This window comes from Anopheles coluzzii, chromosome 2 (genome assembly GCF_943734685.1).
Source record: "Anopheles coluzzii chromosome 2, AcolN3, whole genome shotgun sequence".
NCBI lineage: Eukaryota > Metazoa > Arthropoda > Insecta > Diptera > Culicidae > Anopheles > Anopheles coluzzii.
The window spans coordinates 24,186,448-24,210,955 of NC_064670.1; the positions used below are offsets into that span (position 1 = coordinate 24,186,448).

Sequence of the window (24,508 nt, forward strand, 5' to 3'; positions counted from 1 at the left end):
GGTAGAGCGAAGAGGACCCATAAATTCTCGAGATGAAACGCGCTCAAGTGCGCGTACGAGGCAGGAAACAGATCTTACACGTTTTACGTGCCGGACCGTGTGCTTTTGCGTTGGTAAGGTGAGGCTGGGCTTTTTTTTATGAGCGCTTAATTTTTCATTCGCCAGTGGAAAAGCGGCCTCGGTACCTGGTCCGTTGTGGCCGCTGCAGCCTGGCCCGGCTAGTTTGTGCGGCTGGAGCTGGGCGTGATGAACCGTTGCTGCGGAAGTGTGCCGATATCCGGACGTGGAAGTACGGTCCAGTGAGATCAATTTGAATTTCGATGAAATGGTGAGATTAGCTGGGGATGGGTTGTATGAGCCGTTCGGTACTATGGATGAGCTATCACCGTTGGTGACGTACGTGTATAAGTCTGAGAGGTAATTAAGGTCATGTCCCAGTCACAGTACCACTGTGTGTACCAGTACTGTGTATCAAAGTTTATGCAAACCTGAGCGAATGTCTAACGTAGTATAGCACTCAAAAGTAGCATCCTGCTGTAAACTGCATTATGTAAGGAGATATTCGTACTAATGAACGCCTAAAGTTATGCAATAGAATGTGCATTTTAGTGCTTTATAGGCAGTAGTTGACAATCAAAACTACACTATCTAAAGCTACATTTTCGTTTTTCAATTGAATATTATTAAAACAGAAACTAACTGGATTGAACACATTACTGGGTTCGTTTTGCCGATACAACCGACACACCCTGCCAGCCCTTCAAGTGAGTTCTAGACATTTGTCCAAATGAAAACAAATGATACCGGCGCAATCCTTACGCGCCCGCGTAAGCACTCCGTGGGCTTTCGTATTTCATATTTTCAATTTCACTCTCGACGGCGCTTATGAAAATGAATGAAACTGGAAGCTCGCATTTATCAGCCGTAGATTACCAGCGGAGCTTCCGTGGGCGGTTTTTCTCTCAACGAAGTGGTTTATAAAATTTTCAAACCCAGAAAACCGAAAAAACGAAAGCAAAAACTCGGTGCGCCGTTTATCGCTACCGGGCCCTACCTGGGCCCCTCCAACACCTTGGCGAGCATAATCCATAATAATGTGCAAGAGGCTGGGATGGACGGCAGCAATGCAAGGGGACCGGGCAGCGGTACAGGCACGGTAAAATCCGGTAAACGAGCGCCGACGGGAAGTACACGGACCAGCACAGCAACGCACGGGCGATAAAGCGCTCGGGCCGCTCTGCATTGTAAAGAACGGTAATCTCTTAAATAATTTGCTGAAATGTGACAGTCTTTACGATGCGACGCGTATGCTTGCGGGCCCGATGCTAGCAGCATGTGCCAAGGGATGATGGGGTGTGCGTGGAAGGTGAACGAAAAAACATGCGAACCAGGATGAGATTGTCAGTGTATGTGTGTGTGTGTGCGTATGCGTGTGTGGGTTCAGAAACAAGCATTCCGTTCCACTCATTCCTTTGTTGCCGGTTCGCCCGGCAGAAGGTGGTTGCGGTTGTTGAAGCGTTTCGTTTCCTGCCAGTCGTTATCACCCTTGAAAAAATTCACGACCATCCAGTGTGCCATGGATCACATTTCTCCGGGGTGCACCGACACCAGGGCGTTGGAAGGAGGCAGCAGAAGAAGGCGTAAAAAACATGCCTTTCTGTGGAGCGAAGTAGCACAACGGAAAAAAGCAGCCAACTGTTCATAAATTGTCTTTTGCTTAGTGGTGTCGCGGGAAGAAACTTGAAACCGAGATCAGAAGGTGAACGTGAAACAAGCGCTTCTCATACTTTGTACCATGCGAGAGCGCCTGAAGAAACAGTGGCACAGGTCCTTCGTGCTTAAAGACCGATTAACCCCCGGGTACGCCGATGTTAAGTAGGGTTACTGATGATGGACAAACTTAGTAGCGGCTTTTTCCCCGTATGCATACAAACCGTCCGCGGTTGGAGTGTCTTGGTGCTTGGCACGATTGCTTTCTCCGCTGAAATCTCTTTTTTTTTGCAAGCAACACTAAACCGCACCTGCACCAAGGGTGCGGGATCTCGGGTAGTGATTGCGTTTTATTTGTAAACCGCAATCATCAACGGCGTTGCGGCAACATATGGCGTAAATTTATCGAGCTAACGCAAGACCTCGATTGCGCACCAAAAAGGCTCCAGAACACAACGCCGATGTTGAGATTGGACGGTTTCATTTGTTTTAATTTGCGAACCCGAACCCGTCTGGCAGCCGTGCATCTTCCCGCGCACGTCGTACCGTGCGTTCTTTCCGTGCGCACCAAACGACGCGATCGCACGCTACCGTCACACGATGGCGTTGGCGTCCCTGTTTTGGAACGGTTTACCTGCTGTTGAACGGAACGGAAGTTGCGTTTCAAGTGTGAGCGTAGATTTTTTTGTGGCCCCGCTTGCTGCTGTGTCACCCGTGCTGCCAGAACTAGCTTTCCGAATTGAATTGCTAATTTTGGGGCACTTTTTGACGTGCGGACTCTAGCGCACACCATATGAGTAATGGATTGCAGGAGCGTGATGGGTGCCGGTTTTGAGAATAGAGAGGGGGGGGGGGGGGGGTGAATTAAATAAAATAGGAAGCCGGCGTTCTAATGAAATGGTGCGTGAGGCGTGCGTTTGATTAGTTTTGGCAGTTTTCGTCTTTTTGGTTAATTGATCGACGCGCAATCTTTGCGCTCTCCGCCAAAGGCAAAGGTTTTCGGTGCTAAATTCATGCCTTTTCATCGTGCCTGCCTTACCATACCCGGACCGATGGCTGTCGTGCATAATTAATTGAGAAGATATTTTCATCCGATATGCCACATGCAAATAACTTTCTCAACCAAGCCCGCTCGAGCACGAACGTTTGTTTACACGGAAGTGGAATATATAAAAAAACGGTCAAATAAAGCTTTTGTGTTTAGTGAAATGAGTATTGCATGCATAGAAAGCAATAAAAGATTGTAAATTTAGCGAAAACGATGTTACGATACGATTGAAACTTTAATAAAACTTTACAGCTTTTACACAAAACAGTGGAGAAAATTAACAATGTATAGAACAATCAAAAAGAGAGCAATGAAAACTGTGAAAGAAATTTAAACAAGAACAAGCAAATAATAAACTAATATGAACAAACATAAACGATGTCTCAAAACAATAGTAAACAGGATTGAACCAATACGAAGAGACATAACAAATATCATGTTGTTTTTATTAGTTTTTATTGAATTTACTTTATTTCATCTGCTGGACAAAGTGTAGTTGTGTTTTGTTGTTGTTTTTTTTTCATCTGCTTCTTCTCCTGTTACACATTAATGGGTTGTTCGTTTGTGGGTCTTTGTTTTTAAATGTACGATTTGTTGTATTCCTTTATCCTTCTTTTTTTGACAAATACTTTCATAAACTGTTTTGACTTTCTTTCTGCCCTAAACTGGTTACGGCGCTTACTCTGCACTGAGATAAAGTGTTATCAATTACTCGGTATTCATGTGTTTGCTTTCGCTTTCATTCTGTTTTTCACCCTTTTTTACTGCGCTCGTTTTGGCATTGCAGTATGATTTTTTTTATTGCATGAATGCTATTGATAGGTGAACGCAACCGCCGCAGGGAAGCTATCCTGTATATGGTTTTTTTTTCTTTTACACGCTGACTGCACTGCACCATCATCGTTACCTTGAGCTTGTTGGTTGGCTATCTGCTGGGATTGGTTTCATACTTAATCTCTACACCTGTGCTTTTAGTTGTGTGCGAATATCATTGAAGAAACGTTCGAGCTCGAACGAAACAGAGAGAAGGAGTGTGTGTGTTTGTGTATGTGTGTGTGTGTACAGAGTTCTGTTCTCTGGTTGCCTTTGCCGTATGCTTGCTTCTCTATCTGGATTATTTATGCTGCCCATGAAAATATTTTCCCTTTCTGTTTGCTCCTCCCCTATTTCCCGTTCCTTGAAGACTGCGCAGTTTGCATTCCCGTGTAACATACATCTCGTTCTGTTGGTTTGGGTTTTGAATAAACTATTCGACACATTCGATAAGCTTTGCAAATGTACGCAGTGAGAATATTTTCGTCTTCGATCTTACAGGAGCTGTGCTTACAGCTTACAGCTATCGTACACCTGCCGCACTTTGCTAGGATAGCTGGCCTGGGGTTAGGTATGTGAGTGAGTGAGTGTGTGTGTGTGTAGATATATACAAAAAGTGCATCTAGAAGTTCACCAGCTTATCCTTCGGCTCAGCTATTTGCTACATTTGTGTCTGTCTTTGTTTTGTTTCAATTTACGTTACGTTTTTGTTTTCCATTCCTCCTCGAGTAAGTGCGATTGGGGGTTTTCTTTGCATCGCACACACCGCAGCGGAATCATGTTTCGGTTTTGTTTTCGCTTTATTTAAATAGGTATCATAAAAAGTATAAGTCATCATATAAAGAGTTGTTTGTTTTGTATCATTTTACTCATGTAGGTTTTGCTGACCTTTTCCACCCCATTCTTTCGCTCGCTACTTTTGTTCGCATGATTTTGCTTGAATCGGCTGCACCATGCCCCATACATAGTATGATTTCATTCCCTTTTCCTACTCCCTGTAGTGGGAAATGAAATGTCCATGGCATGGTGTAGCGTGTGCTGGGCGACTGTTAAGTTAGGAAAGGGAATATTACATTGATTTCAGTTTTCCTCTCCCTATTGCACGATCTACTCTAGCGCCACGTGATTGAGTCTTGTTTGCTGCAATGAATCTCGTTGTATGCTAGGGTGATTGGATGGTGACACCATGTGATTAAGCTAACATGACGCCCCGGACTGGTTTCTTTACACACACTAAATACACTTAGGAGGATGTGATTTTAAGAAGTACGCCCTTTCACTTTAATTTTGGATGATCTTAACCTATACCGGGAAACAGAAGCACTGCAGGCGCCCATATTTTTTGACTAGCAGTGAGTGTGTCCTTGTCGATCATGTGTTTCTCCTCGGTTTAGCTATTACACTCTAAACATTTACATTTACTAGCACAGCAAACTGCACGCAGCAGGGGAGGGAAAAGACGCGAGACAGACGCGATCGAGCGCGATTGAGCTGGAGAGTGTGTGAACATGTTCGGTTTGCTTCCTATTCTGCCCCTGGGTGTGGGCATTCGATAAAGGAAGGTGTTGCCTGCGTTCCTTCTGCACCGCTAATGCACAGTTTTGCTAATGCGTGTCAACTACATAACCTGCTACGACTCCTATGCATTTGCTAGGGAAAGTAAATAAAATACATTTTCTCATCCTTTCCGTGGGGGTAAATAAATATTCTTTCACAAATAGTAACACGACTCTCTTTTTGGGAGGGGGCTTGTGTCCACCTACTCAGGTGGGCGATGGTCAAGCATGATCAACACAGACAGGATACACATCTAAGGCGCTAGCAAATGTACAGAAACAGGTAGGGCGAAACGGTGTATGGGGGGCCGTGCTATGACTTACAACAAATTCAGTTTCATGTTTCCTAGTGTTTGCTTGCTTCATTCGCTTCATTAAACTATTCTCTATTCCGCTCGTTGAAGAAGATGGTTTCCGTTCGTTAGCACTGTGCCGCTTTAGTTCATGTAAACGGCTTGTCCTAACTTCCGCACTCATTTTGCCCATTAAATACCATCCTCTATCAGGGTATTACACACGCTTCCGTGAAAAGTTCCACCCGAACTGGACGCCCGCACCGGTCCAAATAGTGGAACATATTCTGCAGCACATTCACATCCATATTTACAGTAAGTGTTTTCCGCATGTCGGTGAGCTGCTGTGAAAACTATGAAAACAACCCGTACAAGATAAACTCAATCGTACGCGGAAACAAACGATACCCATTTGCGCTGCTCGAACGATCGGGATCCAGAAACCAGAAACAAATACTTTACAAACAGTTGCTAACCCGCGGCCTCACCCGCCCTCATACCCTACCAATCGGTATGCAAATGGTGAACCAGCATCACCGCAAAACTTCCGCCTTCCGCCAGTCAAAACTTTGCGCAAAGAAAGCTTGGGCCCCCATTCAGCGGTGCCAGCTGGCGGTGCGGGATTTGGCAGTTGCATTTTCGGTGCATGTGGTTTGTGAAAAGTGTGTGCTTGAAAACTTTTCACATTCACCCTCGCCCACAACAAGATTACGAAACGCGACGATGATGTGCATGATGAGATGCAGCCAGCACGATGATGATGTTGTTGTTTCCTTTATCACCACCGCCAGACGCTTTTCTTCGATTGGTGGCATATAATTTAAGCACTCCAAAAAAAAAAAACGACAACACTTCACTATAAAACTCAATGCTCTGACCACCCGCTTAGGTGCCGTTTTTGTGTGGTTCGAGCAAATGAAAACCACCACCACCACCACCACCACCACCACCACCAGTGGATTAGAAGTGGATGAAGTTTTGTCTGGTTTTCTTCCTTATTTGGAGGATGTTTTCCCGCTTTTTCCACTTCTCGGTTCGCTTTAGTTTGCCTTTACCGTAAACGGCGCACCAGCCTGAGGACCACTCAAGGGAGCTGTTGCTTGTCGGGCCCGAGTCAAGTTGAATGTTGGTGAAACTTTCCGCTCGGCCTTCGCCTCCGCAAGTGCTGCACCGCTCGCTCTAATCAATGTGGGCCTGAAGATAAACTCACGCCGCATAAAGAAAACCGCAACGGAACACACAAAGGGGCAAAGGGAAGTCAATCCCGTGCGGTGCTGTCTTGTATCTCGGTTAAGCCGAAACGCAAACGCGCACACACAAACATACGCTCGGTCGGTCGGTAAGCCCTGTTGCTTGACTGGCTCGTACAATCGGATAGCGTTTCGGATTGAACTGTCTAAAGGGGGCGCTAACCCGAGGGTTGAAAGAAAGGCGAGTGCATGCTCCTATCAACCATTCCAATTTGGACCTAGCAAAAAGTTGGGGGAGGAAACGGGGCCAGAACAAAGCGCTTCCGGAACGCCAGCTTCACGCCAGCGACGCTTACTAGTGGCCTTAACAGAAGATGGTTCGCCAAGAAAGGTCGGCAAAGTTTTGTGCCACTGAGCACAGCTGTCCTGGGGAGGGGGAACGGTTTTTGTTTGACTTCCAGATGTGAGTGGTAAGCCCGCCGTGAAACTCATTTGGGACCTGAGGATACGAACAGCTGCTGCTGCTGACCGTCGGCGAACAAGCTGCCGGAGCTGTAGCCTTCTGGTCTATTCCCAGTTGTGATGATGGGTCGTGCATCGCAATGAACGATTATGGGGAAGACATTAATGGTGCAAGATATTTGAAACGAGTTTGACGTATTTGACGGGCAAACTGGTAAAATCAACACCTTCGAATGATTGTTGATATAGCTTTGAAGGAAAGTTTTACTCCTGTTTGTTACACTGGGGATCCGGAATAAGCAGTTGACCCAACTGAGACTTGAAGTCAATTTAAATGGGTAAAATTCGTTTTACACACAAACAAACAAAATACTGTAAACTTACAAACGGTACAAACACCTTTTTCCACCGATTTATTTTTACGAGCGCAAATGCCGCACCGTCATAAAGATCCACAGTTTTACCAATTACACCGACTGTTGGCCGGCTGTCGCATGAATAGGTCCACCCGGGTGGTTATTTCCCTACCAGCACGATAAAAGTAATGTACCCCTACCAGCGTACAGCGTAAGCACAGCAACACAGCTGGATGCGCCTTTCCGTTCCGGCGGGACCGGTCCCAGTCCCGGAGTGCGGTCCGAGCTGCGACAAAAGAGTATTAGTTGAAGTTCGTTTCGTTGAATTTAATTACAAAATCCACCCCAATCAGCAAGGGGGAAGGTGGATGGAATCGACACAAGCGCGTGATGCATATTTAGCATCCTTTTTGGGGTCAACTGCTGGGTCGATTTGCGGTGGCCATCCGCCTACCGACCGCGTTCCTGACCTGCAGTATGGGAATGATTGTATTTTATATACCTTTAATTGCCGGCCACTAAATATGCTTCGGCTGCAAATGGAACCGGGGAGACCGAAACCGTCACAACAACAACAACAAAAAACGCGTCGATACAGATGACTATTTCCATATTCATAAGCTCATAATGGTTTGCATCCGCAAATGAGTGCAAGGAGGGGGCTAGTTTTGTTGGACAGCATTTGAAATGGAGCATCATAACAGTAGAAAAAAAACCCCTTGGCCAAGCACCAAAACCAAAACCCTTGGCCATTCGATTGAGCCCTACAGGGGGATGTGGTGAGCGTTACAAACAATGCTTAGGAATTATGTCCTCCGTTTAATGGCATGCATATCCTTTAATTGGACGCCTGAATGTATGCAATGTTTTGACATGATTCAGGACGGCGTCCATTCGAAAGTTTTGTGCAGCTTGTTGGCCTGGGGCATATCAATAGTCATTTTTACCCTAACGACGTTTAAATAATTGTACACTTGCACCATAGCGTGCCCTTTTGTTGTGCTCAATGTGATTCGCGTGGCACTGTAAGCACCAGATCTGAAATGACAGCTTTTCACTTTTCCGGACGCAGCAATCATTCACAGGAAATAAAAGCCCAACGAGCAGCACATTGCCCTTGTCTCGCGGCTGCGGCGACTGGGAAGAGGAGCCATCGCACGCACGCCAACGGGAGTGTGATTTCAATTAAATTAATTTAATTTTTGCTCCTTACTTTTGTTCATCGCGCGCAATGGTTGGCTTGTTCTGCTTCTCGCTGTTGTTTTCTTCCCCTCTTCCTTTGCCATTCTGGCTCACCCGTCTGGTAGTTCATCATTTCAGAGGTTTTTGCTATTTTTTGGAGTGCTTTTTGTTGAATTTTTCATTCGATAGCCGAGCAGAGAAGTGAGCGTTTGTTTTTTTTCTTTCTTTAACCTACTTCTTCTTTTTTGCGCGTCCTCTTGCCCGTTCCCGCTGGGGGAGGCGAATCGTAATAAATTATGGCCACCTGTGTGCGCGCAGTGCTCGCGGGGCCATCAGCGGACGTGGCACCCGTCAGGTGTGCAAAAGGTCCTGACCACGATCGTCACCATGATCATCAACATCATTGCCATCATCGTCGTCGTCGTCGCGTAATTGTTGAAATTGCCATCTTTGCCCGGTGGCGTGGCCGGAGGTTTAATTTGAGTGGTTGTTTATTTTATCAGGGTAAATTAAATTTCATCCAAAAATATAGTCCTTCCAGCTTAATCAATTTCAGCCCGCGTTCGGCGTTTTCGTGTTGGGAGTTTGGGGGTTTGTTGTTCTTTGCGTTCATACCTCTTCTGGTTTTTTTTTCATTGAGGCTGTCTGCTATATAATGTTGCTTGTTGCCGGGCGCAAAGTAACGTATGGTTTGGTTTTTGCTAGACAAAAAAATAAATCTACCTTCCTTCTACCCAACTTTTCTCTTCTGTGCTTACAAAAAGTGGTGGTAGGTGAACTAGCTGCGCTCGATCGAACGTATAAATTCATAATGATTCTCCAAAAAACGGAGCCCATCGTTCTGGGGAAGTTCTCTAGCAACTGTACCGAAAAGGGAACCTAATTCGTGCTTGAAGTGTTGATGATAACTGAATTGGCTACGCAATCACAAATCAACCCTTCTCACCATCCCAGCGGGGCACAATTTTCGCCGTGATGTTGCGTGCGCCGGTGATACGTCAATTAGGAGAAGGAGGGTCAACTTCAAAAGCTTACCAAACGGCACACGGCAACGAGCGCCAGCGCGCCCAGCAGGCATCGTATTTCACTCGCAAAGATGACGGACGCTCTGGAGGAGCTGTAGTGGGTGACACTCAGATCACGTATTTCGGTGTCTGCAACAAGAGAAAGAGAGAGAGAGAGAGAGAGAGAGTGAGAGAGAAAAAGTAAAGTGTAGCAACAAATTAATTAAGTGATTTGCTTTTGTGTCCTTTCTTGAAGGGCTCCTTCCCTTTTTTTACGGCAAAATTGTAATCAGTTTCCATTGGAAATGGGTGAAGTATTTTGCATTTTTAAATTAAACACAAAGTATTTCGCCGGTGTGTTTACTCTACGGGAAATTACCCAGTACGCTTACAGATCAACAAACTTCTTCGCAGGCGAACAAACCAACCATAATCAATGGCACTGAAGCGCACCGTAAACACTTGTAAGAAGGGGTTCCTCTTGCCGTAAGTTCGTTTTTCGTACGAAAATCTCAAGTGTTTGCATCGACTAAAGGGAACGCCTCATCCCTCGGTGTACGGTGTGTTTTACCCCGGGTTCGTGCCACATTGCCCAATCCACTTACCTGTGTTTGACGTGGTGAACAGAAAGCTCTCGGAAAAGTCGCTCCAACCGTACCGGTTCCTATCGACGGCGCGAGATGCAACCGTGTCGGGATGAGTCGGCAAGATGTCCACCGCAGAGCCGAGTTGTCGAGCGAAGGCAAAGTGCGATTTTCCACCATCCCCAGCACACCCGGTAGGTAATGGGTTTTAATCACGGTGGAAAATCGGTTCCAGCCAGCGTCCCGATTCGTAGCAAGAGCAAGCGAATAAAGGGTAGAATAAAACACAGAGAAAACGATGGATTTACCGGGATGTGAGTTGATTAAAATAAATTTAATTTAAATTTCAATTTAAGAATATGTCACCCGGCCGCCCACGTCCCATCGCAGCGTGGAGTGCTTTATCCGCTTACGAGCCACTGGGAAGTCTGGAACAGATTCCCACCGGTAAGCGCGTTAGATGCTGTGTGGGAGCATAAGGATTCTAGGGCTACCCTCCCGGGGGCAAACCATTCCGACACGAAAGCGCATCTGCATCGTCAATCGTACAGAACGTTTCGCCCGTGCCGGGGCTTTGTATCGACGTCAAAGGAGTCCCGCAGGAGTGACACCATTATTAAAAATCGATTAGAAGCAATCAATTTTATTCACATGAAGAGCAACATCCAATCTCCCGCAGGCTGGATAGGGGTCCTTTTTTCTACCCTACAGGAGTAAGAAGATTAGCATCTTCGTACCGATGTCACTCGATCACGTGTTCGGACACGGTATGATATCCCTCAAGCTTAAGAAGCTAGCTGGAACCAAACGCAAACATGAATATTGCCTGCAGGATTCACAGCAACGAGGCAAGAGAAAGGGGACGATGGGAGAGCGAGAATTATGTTCTCCTGTTTTCGTACGACAAGATTGGATTTTCGATGTGCAAGCAACAGCTCGTGCACAGAGGCTTACGCTACGGGACGAGAACATTGGAGCGGCGTGATTTTTTTTTTTTTTTTGGGGTGAGCCTGCAAGCCCAATGAAGCAGTCTTCAATTGTCAATTTTTGTGTGCCATTCCCGTGATGCGCTCGGGTGGTGCGAGGCTTTTAGAAATTGAGAAGCTAGGAGCTACCATCGCTGCTACGGGAAGAGTTTTTGCAGTGGTGGGTAATGTTTGAAAGCAGAAACCATTAATTTTCTGCCATATCGAATCGTGTGCCCCGCTGTGGTGCGCTGTGGCAGGAATCGGATTATAAAAGCTAAAGCTCCGCACGATAGAAGCTCCTCGAAGGAAGATTTACCAAGAAAGGTTCTTACCAAGGGTCAGGTTTCAGGAAAGTATTGCAAGCCCACGGAAGGTGCAGTGGGGCGCAGGAGGGTTCAACGGGGCGGCTCGTAAAGGTGCACTCCACTCTAGTGTGTCCCGAAGGACCGAGCCGAGCCCGGGAAATCTGGATGATCACTCATCAATAATTACCTGGATTGTACCCGTGCCTCGTACTGCTGGTCCGGCTCGAGGCCCCGAATCAGGTAGCTCATGCCCTGTGTGTAGTGGTGGGAGTAGGGAAAGGCCGGCAGCACAATGTCCCGCCAGTCCGTCTTGGACCACTTGTGGTGCAGATTGTGGTAGCCATTGTTGTACGAGTAGCTATCGTACGAGTTGATTTTCCGGTTGTAGTCTAGCATCTGCCGAGCGTTAGTTGGCATTATTGTTGTGTGTGACGGTGGCATTATTGTGTGTAGATAGCCGTAGTCCCATGTTTTTGTGTGTGTTTGTATTGGTACAGCAAGGCCGATCGCAACGTGCAGAAGTGACATCGTTTTTCGATTGGTATTCCGTGCGTACAAATTGCGGGATTTGATGGCAAGATGAAGGTTGTCATGGTGACGTTGGTGTGAGTGAGTGTGAAGGGGTTTTTTTTTGGTGCCGTTCATTTTGTGCCACGTTTCGGAGGCCATATTCAACCGCAAATTTCCATCCAACGGCAGTGCGGCAGCAGGGTCGTTCCATGGGCAGCGTCACAGTGCCCCGATTCCAGCCGGCAGGATCCCCGAATGATGAATGTGACGCACAATGGAATCGCACCGAGAACGAAAAAAAGGAAAGAACCAGATGGGATTGAATTAATTCTTTCGCTTCCATGCCCTTTGCGGTTGTGGGGATGAGTGTGGATTGGCTAGAGGAGGCACTTGGAGCGGTTGGAGTTGGCCTATGGAAAATGTCATCTCCAATGGTAGATAGCAGCGGGAACCAACTTCGAACAAGATGAGTCGCACAGAGAAAGAGAAGGGAAGGAACCAGCGAGACAGACCGTACACAAACACAATCCGATAACGATTGGAAAGCAAATTGAACTGACATTTATGATGACAGTATTATTGAATATGACAGCTCAGCTAGTAAGAGCTCGAAAGCGCCTACGGTGTAGGCAATCACGTGCACAAAAAGGACGAGTTCTAGTCCATCCAAACAAGCCTGCTTCTTTGATTTCAAGTGCATTACCACTGGTTGCGTACTTACATTATCACCCGCATAGCTATGGTGCAGTTTTCGGTTGTCCAGAAAGATGCCGTCGTGCGCTTGCAGCGTGTCCCCGTCCACCTGCCGGTAGTACAGCTTGAACTCCTCGATCGGCGAGTGCGAGTCGACGATCCAGGAGATGTTGTACTTGTCCTTCCACTGGCTGTTCGGTACGGAGCGGAAGACGGCCGTCTTCGGTTTGCCCGTCAGCGTCACCGTTTTGCGCGTCTTGCCCAGCTGGTTGTCCGCGATGCAGGAGTAGTTGCCGAAGTCCTGCGGGTGCACCTTCCGGATGATGAGCGTGTGGCGGGCGCCCCGGTTCTCGATCACGTGCCGCTCGGTTTGATCGATCTGCATCGTGTCCTTGTGCCACAGTACCTTCAGCGTGGTTAGAAAGGACCATGTTGTGAGTGGTGGCCAAGAGGCAGAGTCACAGAGAGGTAGGAAAAAATAGAGGAAGATAGAGAGAGCGAGAGAGAGAGAGAGAGAGAGAGAGAGAGAAAGGAGAGAGAAACAGATAGCAAAGAGAGATGGTGGAAGAAGAAGAATAAAAAAAGTAAAAATAGTAAAAACAGTGGTTTAGCTAGCGTTGGGAAGCGTACAAAACGAGCAAGAGAGCGTGTTAAATTTGAAACTAAAATAAAAGTAAAGTGTTATAAAGTTCAACACAAAGAACTGCAGCATTACTCATTAACAGGGTACTCAACACTGGGCCCGTCTACTCTAATTGCATGCACACTTTCAGAGAAAAAGTAAACAAACGTAAAAGTTCGCGTTTCGAGAAACATAACTGAAAAGGAAATAATAAATCCTGCCGATAAGCGTTAATGCCTTACAAGAACCATGTAAGCTAGTTAACGGAAAACAGCAAGCGCACCAAAGCACTTGGTGACGCACCAGGGCGGGCGCGGAAAACTACTTACTTCCGGTTGAGATTCACCGTGCACGATACACACGAGCATCGCTTCCTGGCCCTCGCCCGAGTATACGGTCGGATTCTCGACGCTTATCTCGGGTGGATCTGGAATGGTGGAAGAGGACGGGAGAGAGAGAGAGAGACAAAGAGAAGAAAAAACGAACAACATTAAAATACCATTGAACGGTGTGGTTTTGGTTCAAGAGTGAAACGATCATGCTGCAACGCGGACACATTCACGAAAACTACTGCTATAATAAACGCTTGTTTGCCTTCAATTGAACCACACACAAACACTCCCCCTCCGCCCTATGTTGGCTGTTAGTCGCTTTTATGAAGCATTAAAGAGGGCCCACGCTCCCCTGTGTCGGTTGCGGGTTGCTGGTGTCGAGTTTTCCGGACTACTTCAAACGAAATGCGCACTAAAACCGCAACAACAAGCAGCAGTGAGTGAAGGAAAATTGAATTTAATGCACGAAAATGCAAATGGCCAACCGTGGTAAGGGGGGGGGGGGGGGAAAGCAGCACGGTAAGAAACTTCACAAACCGCCACGGGAGCAGAAAACGGAAAAGGTGGAAACAATCAACCTTACCACTGGTGTATAATTAAATTAATTCTAAACTTGTGACTGTACTGCACTTCTACCGGACTGCGTACCTCATACGGAAGCCATGCCCGCGGGTGTGTCTATGTATGTGTGTGTGTGTGTGCGCCGTTGGGGAGTTCCATGAAGTTTCCGGAAGTTCGTGCGGCGGCAGTACCACTCGCCAAGTGGCATCATCAGGAAGTCAAATGTCAAATGACGCTAACACCTCACGCTCACTTTCGCTCATTTCCCTACCCCCCCCAAACTAAGCTAAGCCGCTGGCAGGGTTTCCGTCGTCACCGTCGCCATCGGTGGAGGAAGTACGAGACCATCGCATGGCTAATTGGCCGAAACTAAAACCCCAAACAGGCGAGGTCGGAAGGACAAAACCGCAGCATAGAGTGAGCTTCGGCGTGCAGAGGGACGCTCGGGGTGAAGGTGACGCGTGTGTTAGTTGCCTATTAACGGGACGGCAAGCTAATGCTCGTAAAAGTTTCATCCTGCTTTCTCCCCCCTGTGGGGGTTCGTTTGCCCCCACTCCGTCGTTTCTAAATGGCCACGTAGTCCGTGGTAGGTTTTCACAATGAGCCCGTGGTCAATAAGTTTCGCTCGGCGTGTCTATTCGACGTATAGTACGTGCACGTTTGAGGGGTTTTCCACATTTTCTCACTCGCTCGTTCTTAAAGTTTGTTTTCCATACCCGTCCGAGAGTGAACGAGAACAATAGTAGAGGTCCCGACACTTCCCACGCCCGGGTAAATACGAATAGGAAATAGCATAATTTTATGCTGCTCCATAAAGGTAATGGACTTGTTCTCGGTGCCTTCTGTGCCTATTTTCCACCCCGGGGCGCTTAATTTTCTGTTTGTTTTTTTGTTGCCTTCATTCGCACCCTTGCTTAAATTTCCTCCCCCTCTTCTGCGAGGAGAGGGTTAAAGTTAACCTTAAAGCAGAACAGACATAGACAAAGGCTCCGGGCCCGTAAATCTTTCCAAACAAAACGAGGCACAAAAATCTCCCAACAAAAAAAGGAGTATTATAATTAGAGTGTACGAGTGCGTGCCAACAGGAAGTGCGTGGTTCGGCGAAATAAAGCGCCTGTGCTGCGTTTGATGGATGAAGGCCGAGAAAATGGTCACCGACAACGGCACCGGTTTGGGCTAAGAAATAGCTTTAAAAGCAAAAGGGTTCACGCTGCAAAGCTGGCCGGAAGCAAAAACCCATGCTGGATCAGTGCCAAACTTGTTCGCTCGCTTATGCTTTTGCTGCCACTGTATCCAGCGATGCGATAAATCTGCTTTATTTTGAGTGAAAAAGTCGAGTGGTAGCCTTTATGGGTAGAATGAATGTAAATTTTATTCGAATAGGAAGTGATTTGTAGAAATTTCCTGCAAGGCTTTTGTTTCAGCATTAAGTAGCGTCGGGTTTATGACGGTTTTATAACACGCGCTGTACCATAAACTCAATTTAAGTTACATTAATGGGCAGAAAGCTCTTTTCAATGCAGCGAAGCAGCTTCCGCGTAAGCCGTCGTTCGACAAAGTAACCATTATAGTCCTCTGCACCGGTGGCAGAACAATGAACGATTGATTTACACACGTGTGCTGACCATCGTCCCTAAGACCGTGATTGTTTAATTCCTCTCACTGCACTTTCACTCTCTCTCTCTCTCTCTCTCTTTCGTGTCTTTTGAGACAACAATGTATGCAAATGCGTTGAAAAACCACATCAATTCGTGCCGAAAGCAATTCAAAGTATTCAGCATGAATAGAGATTCCTAGCACCGAGAAACGATCCCACACGCCCATCCCCCGGGTGGCCAAACACAAACAAACGTTGAGGGTGTGAAACTTTACCCTGCCTGGCTTCCACCGTATCGTGCCGAACCTTCCCCAACACCCAAAAGACCCAGTCTGATTTTTATCTTAATTGCTAATCGCTGTGAACCCATCATCACATTACGGTGCCGGAATCATGGAGGCGAAATAATAAAATGTGAATAAAATAAAACGCTTACTCACGCACTCGCAGCAGCGTATGCCGTATGCGGGCCGGCACATAGACACCCGACAGTCTTGCCTTGGACGAGCAAAAGGGGAGCAGCACACAGTGAAATCGACTTTCCGTGCCAAGAGCTCGTTACCACGCACCGAACGGAGCGATCCCTGCTAGATCTGTTCCTAAAAATTGACTCCCTGCTTATAAGTCCCAACACAACCTTCTCCTTTCAAACGAATGGAACGAGGAGGGCGAAACATTGTGGGGCAAAGAAGCAATAGAAAGGCGGAAAAAAGGTAGCAGCTGTCACTCGGATTTCAGCGCTTAATTTTACGCTTGTGCTATAATTCAAATCTACACCTGGTTCCCTTGGGTGCTGCAGACGGAGCAGACTGTGGGAATGATTGAGCCTGACGGGCAGGAAAAAAAAACAACAAAAACCTAAGACAGAAACGCAGCAAAAAAAAAAGTTCCTCTGTCACGAACAAGGTCACCGTCAAACACTTTCCTCTGCTTCAGGCGCTCTTCCGTGTGGTGTACGGCGACATCCCCAGGGGAATGTCGGGAAATTGCTGTCTTTTCACCTTGACGTAGTTAAATGGCGGAGCACCTCGCCGAGCGCGCCGGTTTGCGAACGTAAAGCCTATTTTCACACAGGCTCGATTTCACACAAAAGTAGCACCGTGGCCAGAAGAATGGTGTGCAAAAAAAGCCAACCACTGACAGGGACCATACCGGTTTGGGGGTTTGGGGGGGGGGGGGGGGGGGGGTCGAAATAAACGACTCGCCCGCACGGAAGCCCATAAAAATTACAATTATTTGTTGTTTCATCATGAAAGTCGCATTTCAACCGGCTTTTACCCCCAGCTCGTCAGCCGTACGGATATTCAACAGCGGTGTAGTGATGAGACCGTCCACTTGAGGGGCGAGCGTGATTGGAATAAATGCTGTGCAGCGGTGTGCAGATGTGCAGGAAACACACAGTGTCGCTTACACACGCCAAAGCCGGCCAAAAGCCATTCATTAAACGTGTCTTGCGAGGCGTAAAATAAAAGCCTCCAGTAATGCAACCTGCCACTGAAAACTGCTCTTCGTTTTCTTTTATGTGCAACTGAATGTGAACTTGCTGTTTTTGTTGTTTTAGTTTTGTTCCCGCAGCTTAGGAGAGCTTTAAAAAAGGGACACGGGTCCAATTGAACCGCACGAACGAAGACGATGAAGGGTCAAACTGTCGGATGATTATCGCTCCCCCCACGCTCACTGGAACACTCGTTTGAACTCGGTACGTGCCGCCATAATCTGTCATCATGTGGCTTCCCCACCTTCCCGAACCCCCAGGGCTTTGCAGTTAGGGGCTCACTTATGCAGCACAATGCCGCGAGCATTTTCCAACCCCCTATTGCCCCGTATCCGGTCTGTGGAAATTCCAATTTATTTTCACCTTATTTATCTTCGACGCTGCAACTTTTTTTTTACCACCGTTCAGCCTGTGTGTGTGTTGACGATCCTTTTCTAGCTGTCCACCACCCTGTGGAGGACTATGCTCATGCCCTCACGCCCATCCGACCGGTGGTGGTGTACGACGCGAACGACCTGCGTGAGAAGTAGTTTTTTTTGTATGTATGTGTTTGGTTTTCCCGGCGTCACGTTCACCGACGAGAACGGGTTGAAGATCGAATCGGCCTGTTCGTGTGTGTGTGTGTGTGTGTGTGCTTCTTTGTGTACGCGAGGTAAGGGGAAAAATTTCGACCTATACTTTGGCGTTCTACCGCTCCCAACCCGTCGGCCCCCGGCGCCAAGGAATGTCTCCGTGCGGGTTCGTGTGACCAGAGCCCATTCCGGGTGCAGGATTGCGAACAGTACACCCTTGGGAATGGAATCTCATTTATCACGAATGCCTTTCCGCACCTTCCGCACACGAACTGACCGCCGGTGCCACTCCGGTCACTGGGGAGCAAAAATAATGAAAGGGTTTTATCAACGTAGCTAGTTCCCTCGCTGTGTGTGTGTGTGTGTTTGTGTGTGTGTGTGTGTGTGTATGTGCGTGGTACGGTCTGATTATGTGATAAATGCACGGTTTTGTTCCGATCCCGGGACTCCTTCGGCAAGGCGCAAGGGGTTTTGGGTTCGGGTCATCTTCCACCCGGGGCAGGACGAAAATTGCTGCCCAGGCCGGTAGCATTTGCATATGCAGATTAATACGGAACGCCATACCTGCAGTCAATGATGCTTGCGGGCGCTGCACGGATCCCCCCGGGGGAGCACCTTGTTAGGCACGCCGGGGGCTGATTTGTACTTGTGGCCGTGTGTCTTCAAAACTTTCCGACAGTGTGCCCGCACTGGTACAGTCCGATAGCTCTGACAGTCGCCGTCACTGTACTCACTCACGCTTTTACGAAGAAGGGGAACAAAACACAACGAAAAAACAACTGCTAGCTAAACATTTAAATTCTGACATTTTTTTTTTGCGCACGCAACACGCAACGACACGGTATTGGGCACGCGGACGCCGTTCGAGGCCGTTTGTCAAGTGCCCTGGGACGCGGCACTCTTCCGGACCCGACCGAAGGTATGATTTTAACGAGCGAGTGGTTTTTGCATTGCACCGGACGGAGTAACAAGCGCACGAACGGGCACATCAGGCGTAGCTGGACGCGTTAGAAGCTTAATGGTTGCTTGGCACACTCCCGGTTGGCGTTGCAACGGCAATCACTTTAAACAGCGTCTTGTTTGTTTCGTGTGCGATAATGGATGGGAAATGTATCGTCATGACTCTATTTGGTATCAAGCGGTCTACAGCGGTCGAGCGGTGCATTAATGCTACACGCTTACAATGTTTGCTTTTTCGTGGAGACATGGTCCGTTCGTTTAATAGCAAATCTTTTCTCGACTTTTCCACACCGAAAAACCTTCCTTTCATCAAAATGAGCGAAAAAGTTACAAAAGCTTTCACAGAAATGAGCAGCAACAGTAGCAATCGGGTGGTTCTAAAAGCACTGACATACAAAGGCCAAAATGAAGTTTTCCCCTGAACACGTCAAGTTATAACACGAAAAAACAGTCCCATCGTTGATTGCTCTCGTTGGAAGCGCGATGACGACAGTCTTGTAATCTTGCAACTTGTAATTGCCACGTGCTCTATCAAGGAGATTGCACGTTGACTATTACACAAAAAAGAGCAGGACATTCATTTTCAGCACACAACCAATATGCAACGTCGCCGGCCGTCCAGCGAACGTCCACTGTCCGGCGTTCAAGGGCGATGATGAGATTGTTTCGCGGAACTACTGGAACATAAGGTTAGCTCTGGGTATTTGGCGAGTTATTTTAGTTTCCAAAAATAGGTGGAATAGGGGTGTTTTTTTTTTTTGTACCACGGGTATGTTGGTTGCCATGAAAATAGTTGATGAAGTTTGTGGGCGGTAATTGACACGGCTAGATTGCAGTGCAGATTCGCTGTGATCAGATGGAGTGCAGTTCACTAAACAAAAGTTTTATCTGATGCATAGTGCATGAGAAATCAGTGAAATGTTTGAATAATTGACCACTAATATTTGACAACAGTAATTTGAACTTTTTTTCCCATTAAAACAACGCTTCGGAGGTTTGACATGGGACAACTTTTTAGACATTACTTACACAGTACATGCAGAATAATTTGGCTGGTTGCCACCTGCCCGACGCCATTGTTTGCGGTGCAGATGTACGTTCCGCCCTTGTGCCGGTCCATGTTTTCGATGACGTACACGGGATTGGTGAACTGTTCCTCGCCTACGGTGGTGTCGAGATTTATGGGCCAGATCGGCAAATAAAAGAGAGAAAAGCACACGCAACGATAAGATTTGCTCGCCGTCTCTGGAAAGGTCAAAAGGGTTCAGGACAAACATAAACCATCAGAAGCCTTACCGTTCGGCAACAGATTGTTTTTCCGGGTCCAGGTGATGTTGGGCATCGGGTTGCCGGTGGCGGAGCACTCCAGCCGTACCGGGGAACCCTTCCGGACCTGCAGATGTCCCCCGGATGTGACGTGCGTAATTTTCGGTGGAACTGAAATACACAAACATAGAGCACAACAAAACAAGGTTAGGAAACATTCAAATGTCCATTGTAATAGTAACAGGAATGATATCTGAATAAACTCTGTTACGCTTTAACAGACGCATCCCTCCGATGCCGTTCCACTGGCCAGGCTGAAAGTTTTCATGGCAAACGTTTTTAATCTTTTGATCAAAAACGCAATCCTTCCCCATTACCGTTCGATGGTTCCGGGTGCCTAGACATCCGGAATGCTTACCCTTCCACCCGGCCGCCCTCATACACCACACCCGGTAGCCACGAAAGTGGAAATCAATTAAAGTGTAATTAAATTAAGAGTTGAATAAATTTGCTTCCTGCCCCTTGTTCGAGCCTCCTCTACCCATGCGGGGCCTTCGATCCTGGGGGTGAGGCAGGGGGGATTGGGTGGAAAACATTTACACCATTCGGAAAAGTCGGCCATCCATCGGTCGGAACCGACCGGCGAAAGTCAAAAAGCGCGTAATTTCCTTCCCATCGACCGGACGACTTTTCATTTCCTGCCGGTTCGCCATGCCGCTCGAGTTGAGTTTTCAAGTAATTAATTTCAAATTAAAGAGTGTTTGGGTTTTGCCCCGGCTGCTCGGCGTGGTCTATCTGCCGGCGATGGTGGCTGGGTGGTAAATGCTGAAAGGCTGAAAAACAACACACCAACACCGGCCAACATCGTGCGGGGAAAGCTTTCAAAGGCTTTGTCGAACATTTTCCAGCTGCGTGGTGTCGGGTTTGGTTTGGCGTTCGTGCGCCGCATTGGCCGTTTGTAGTAGTTCGTTTTGTGACTTTGGTTCGCGGCCTTTGGCCAGTGGCAATCGCCGGTTCGGCCAACTATTCTGAAACGTGCGAGGGGGTTTTCCCCGTTGGCCAACTGTTTCCTGTTTGCCCGCTGCCAAATGTAGCGCTCCAGTGTCAGTGCAATTTGTTCTATTAATAACCTTTTGTTTCGTAATTCATTCGCACTGTTGGTTGTAATGTTTGGCGCACCGAAGGAAGGGCTGCAGACCTGGACAGTGTGTTGCTCCCTTCCCAGCCCCGATCGGTTTCTTTCTACGCCATCGTTGGGCTGGCATCTTTGGCGGTGAAGCGTGTGCCAGAGACATAATTTGTTTTCAGCTTTACCGAGCGAACATTTCACGAGCCTGGCACAGTTTTAAAATAAAATGTAACGAGCAACATTTACAAACGCGAATTGGGGTGTGTATGTGTGTGTGCTCGCTCGTGTTTATTTCCAAGAGCGGCGCCAAGCAGCGTTACGATGTTGGTAAAGAATAAACAGGATCGTTGATTTTATTTGTCCTGCAACCAGCTTCCAAGTGAGGTAACATTATGACGATGATGGTGCCTCCATTGCTCGCTGCTTTATGTATTGCAATGTATGTGTGCGTGTATGTGTGTGTGCGAAGCGTATGTGTTGCTTTCTTTTGTTTCCGGTTCTACCGCCGTTCTTGATATTAATGTAACACCTAGCAGGTCGACATGGTCGTGTTTTTATCGGTACACTTAATGAAGAAACCGTGCCAAAATGCGGGACTATTGGTGATAAAAGGTGCAAAAGAGCAGCGTACTGGCGTGACAGACTGTGTCAGAGATCGGTTTTGGCATTCGGGAGGGAAGGGGGAAACTTTATGGATCATTTTCCAAACGAGCAGGGTTTGAGGTTTTCTTGCGTTAATGGAGCTGTTGCTGAAAAACCACAGAAATGCATGATACCGGTATTTCATCGCAATGGCGATGGCGAGATTCCAATGTTGGAGAATGTATGCTCTCATACGTTTTGTTGTGTAGCTTAGTATAAATTACTGCAGTATGGTGTTAGCTTTCTTTTTCTACTAAGATGCTTCTGTGAATTCATCTATTGCGGAATATGTTATCCATCCTAATCAAACCAAGTATGGGGTTATTATTTGCTATTTTCTGGTGCAAGGAATTTTGTTGCTGGTGGCATCTTACTAACTTGATGACACGTTCTGAGTTACAATTTTGATGTTAATCTATCGTAGTTTAAACAATATTCAATAATTATTGAAATTACATCCGCAATTATGGGGCTGTCAGTGTGTTCCGACTCTTCAATGTACCATTTTGAATCAACGTGAAGCTTAGGAAGAATCTTCTTACTTAGACATTTTCTTGCCAAATCCTTTAAACAATGATCCGTATCTATTCTTAAAGACAGCTTCATAAGAGAATGTGCTCGAGTGAAATGTTTGACGTAAGCCACTGATATTCTTTAAAAAGTACTAAGATTTACAGTAGATTAGCCTTAGAATTCGAGTGAACCATCAAGATCCTAATTTATATGAGGATTGGATTAAACCAAGATGGTCTGTGTTAATTATTATTAACGACCGATTCGCTCGCGAGGTGTTGTTCCCAGTAATTATCGATAGAGGGCGACACGGCCCGCGTTTAGTGTGGTCAACGTTCAACACTGATCGGGCCGAGTATTCTCGAACGCTTACGATCGGAGCTGCAGGAGAGAACAATGCTCATTCTTTCTCCTAACCCCGAGACAAGCGACGGATTTTTAGCTTCGCAAATAAAAATATCGATGCTTAAAAAACGCTTAATTTGATAAAAACAATTTACTTGGGCTGAAAGAAAGAATCCTGTTGCAGTGTGCAACAGTCTGGATATGGTGGTTGGTCCAGAATCAATGGCCGGACACTCTAATACAAAGTCAATACCACCTAAAATGCTTGCTGAACAATGGTGTAAAGTTTATACTCTGCATTTCCATTAGTAAATTGATTGAGTTCAGTAAAAAACGAGATATCATCTTTGTGGGTTTACTCATTTTGCCTCCCGTTTGCGCGAGCTGTGTCTCCCTGCTGTGGAGCGTAAAATATTCAATAACAATCATACGTTCCATCACTCTCCAGGTGCCTTTGTTGCTGATAATCATAAATAGATAATGACGTTTTAATGCAACTAAAAGTACAGTAACTCCAAAGCAAACACACAGCTTACCACCGTGTGTACATTCCATCTACCTAGCCAGGCTGTAATATTACCCCGAGGGTCAACCACACTGTATCACTTGTTCGTCCCACAAGCCGCAAAACATATTTTGTTGATTTTTCATTGACTCCCCAAACGCATACGCAAACCGATCCGAGCGGGTGTGCGGAACTGTGTGGCCATGTGGTGGTGGGAAATTTATATCCATTACATGACTTTAGTGCCACCTCATTGCTCCCTGCATTTCCTCTCTCTTCGGTTCAGCTGCTGGGGCGGTCTGCGTTAGACAGCGACCGCACGATTGTAGATAATTTATACGGCTTTCTCCCCCTTGTTACATCCCACCCGGGCCCGAAATGTCCGTCCCTGGTTGAGAAAAAAAAACACACACACACACGGGCAGAAGCTGTGACTGCAATGCAACAAATATTTCATGCCACTGCCGATCCGATAATAATGATCCAAAATCGGGTGCGGGATTGGAACGGCACGTACCGGAACCCGTGCGGGATTAAAGCGTTACAGCGTTACGAAGTAGCTTTTATTGGTTGGGTTTGCGGGCGCTCTCCTTTTGCTGTGTTCGACCCGCGCGGTTGAATATGCAGAACAAATAACGAGCGCTTCTCCAACCGCAACTGATAACGAGATAATCAAAGAACAGGAGCGCTGAGCTTCCACCCCCCCAATTCCCCTATTTTCATGGGTCAGTAAAGCGGTGGTAAAGGTGCGAACGTCCACCCGCCAACCGGCCGCTGGGCCGAAACCGATAAAGAAGGGCCGAAAAATTCCAACTTTACGATGAATTGACGGAATTCTCCGAAGCGTTTGCACCTCTCCCTTTCTCACACACACACCCGCTTGATTGGACCTGAAGTACCGGTTCGTGAAATTTTGGACGGATCGTTAGCGTCCAGCAAACCGATGGCACGAAACCCGCGCGGGATGAATCGTTCCGTTTTTGGAAATGTTTTATTTATTAGCTTCCCCGGTATGGTGATTTATTGGCAGCGAGGAGTTTGGGATTAGTTTTGCAGTCACATAAATCTCGTTCCCCCAGAGCCTCGGGGGCTGATCATGATTTTCTTTGCACCGGTTGCCGGGCTATCCGGCACTCCTATCACGGGCCCCCCGCGCTGCCAGCCAAGCCTGCCCCGAGCCAGGTAAGGGTGGGTGTATTTATGTGTCCACGGTCTCTGCACGGTCCCTGCTCCTCAGCATCGAGAGGGACACTGTGTACCGTGCAGGAGATTGGTACGGCAAAGCATGCAGAACA

The 24,508-nt window shown here is 47.1% G+C and overlaps 1 protein-coding gene across 4 annotated transcripts in view; it reads right to left on the reverse strand.

The window, feature by feature from the left end:
- Positions 1 to 4,925: 4,925 nt before the first annotated feature.
- Positions 4,926 to 24,508, reverse strand: part of LOC120947720 (hemicentin-1-like) — a 97,890-nt gene continuing 78,307 nt past the window's right edge. For all 4 annotated transcript variants that reach the window (XM_049607995.1, XM_049607994.1, XM_049607993.1 and 1 more), the window contains 7 exons: positions 20,110 to 20,250; positions 19,843 to 19,974; positions 13,626 to 13,723; positions 12,703 to 13,080; positions 11,659 to 11,867; positions 10,220 to 10,278; positions 4,926 to 9,764 (listed from right to left, as the gene is read on the reverse strand). In XM_049607995.1, the coding sequence (XP_049463952.1) occupies positions 9,634 to 9,764; positions 10,220 to 10,278; positions 11,659 to 11,867; positions 12,703 to 13,080; positions 13,626 to 13,723; positions 19,843 to 19,974; positions 20,110 to 20,250 (1,148 nt within the window). In that variant the 3' untranslated portion in view covers positions 4,926 to 9,633. The remainder of the gene's footprint in view (positions 9,765 to 10,219; positions 10,279 to 11,658; positions 11,868 to 12,702; positions 13,081 to 13,625; positions 13,724 to 19,842; positions 19,975 to 20,109; positions 20,251 to 24,508) is intronic.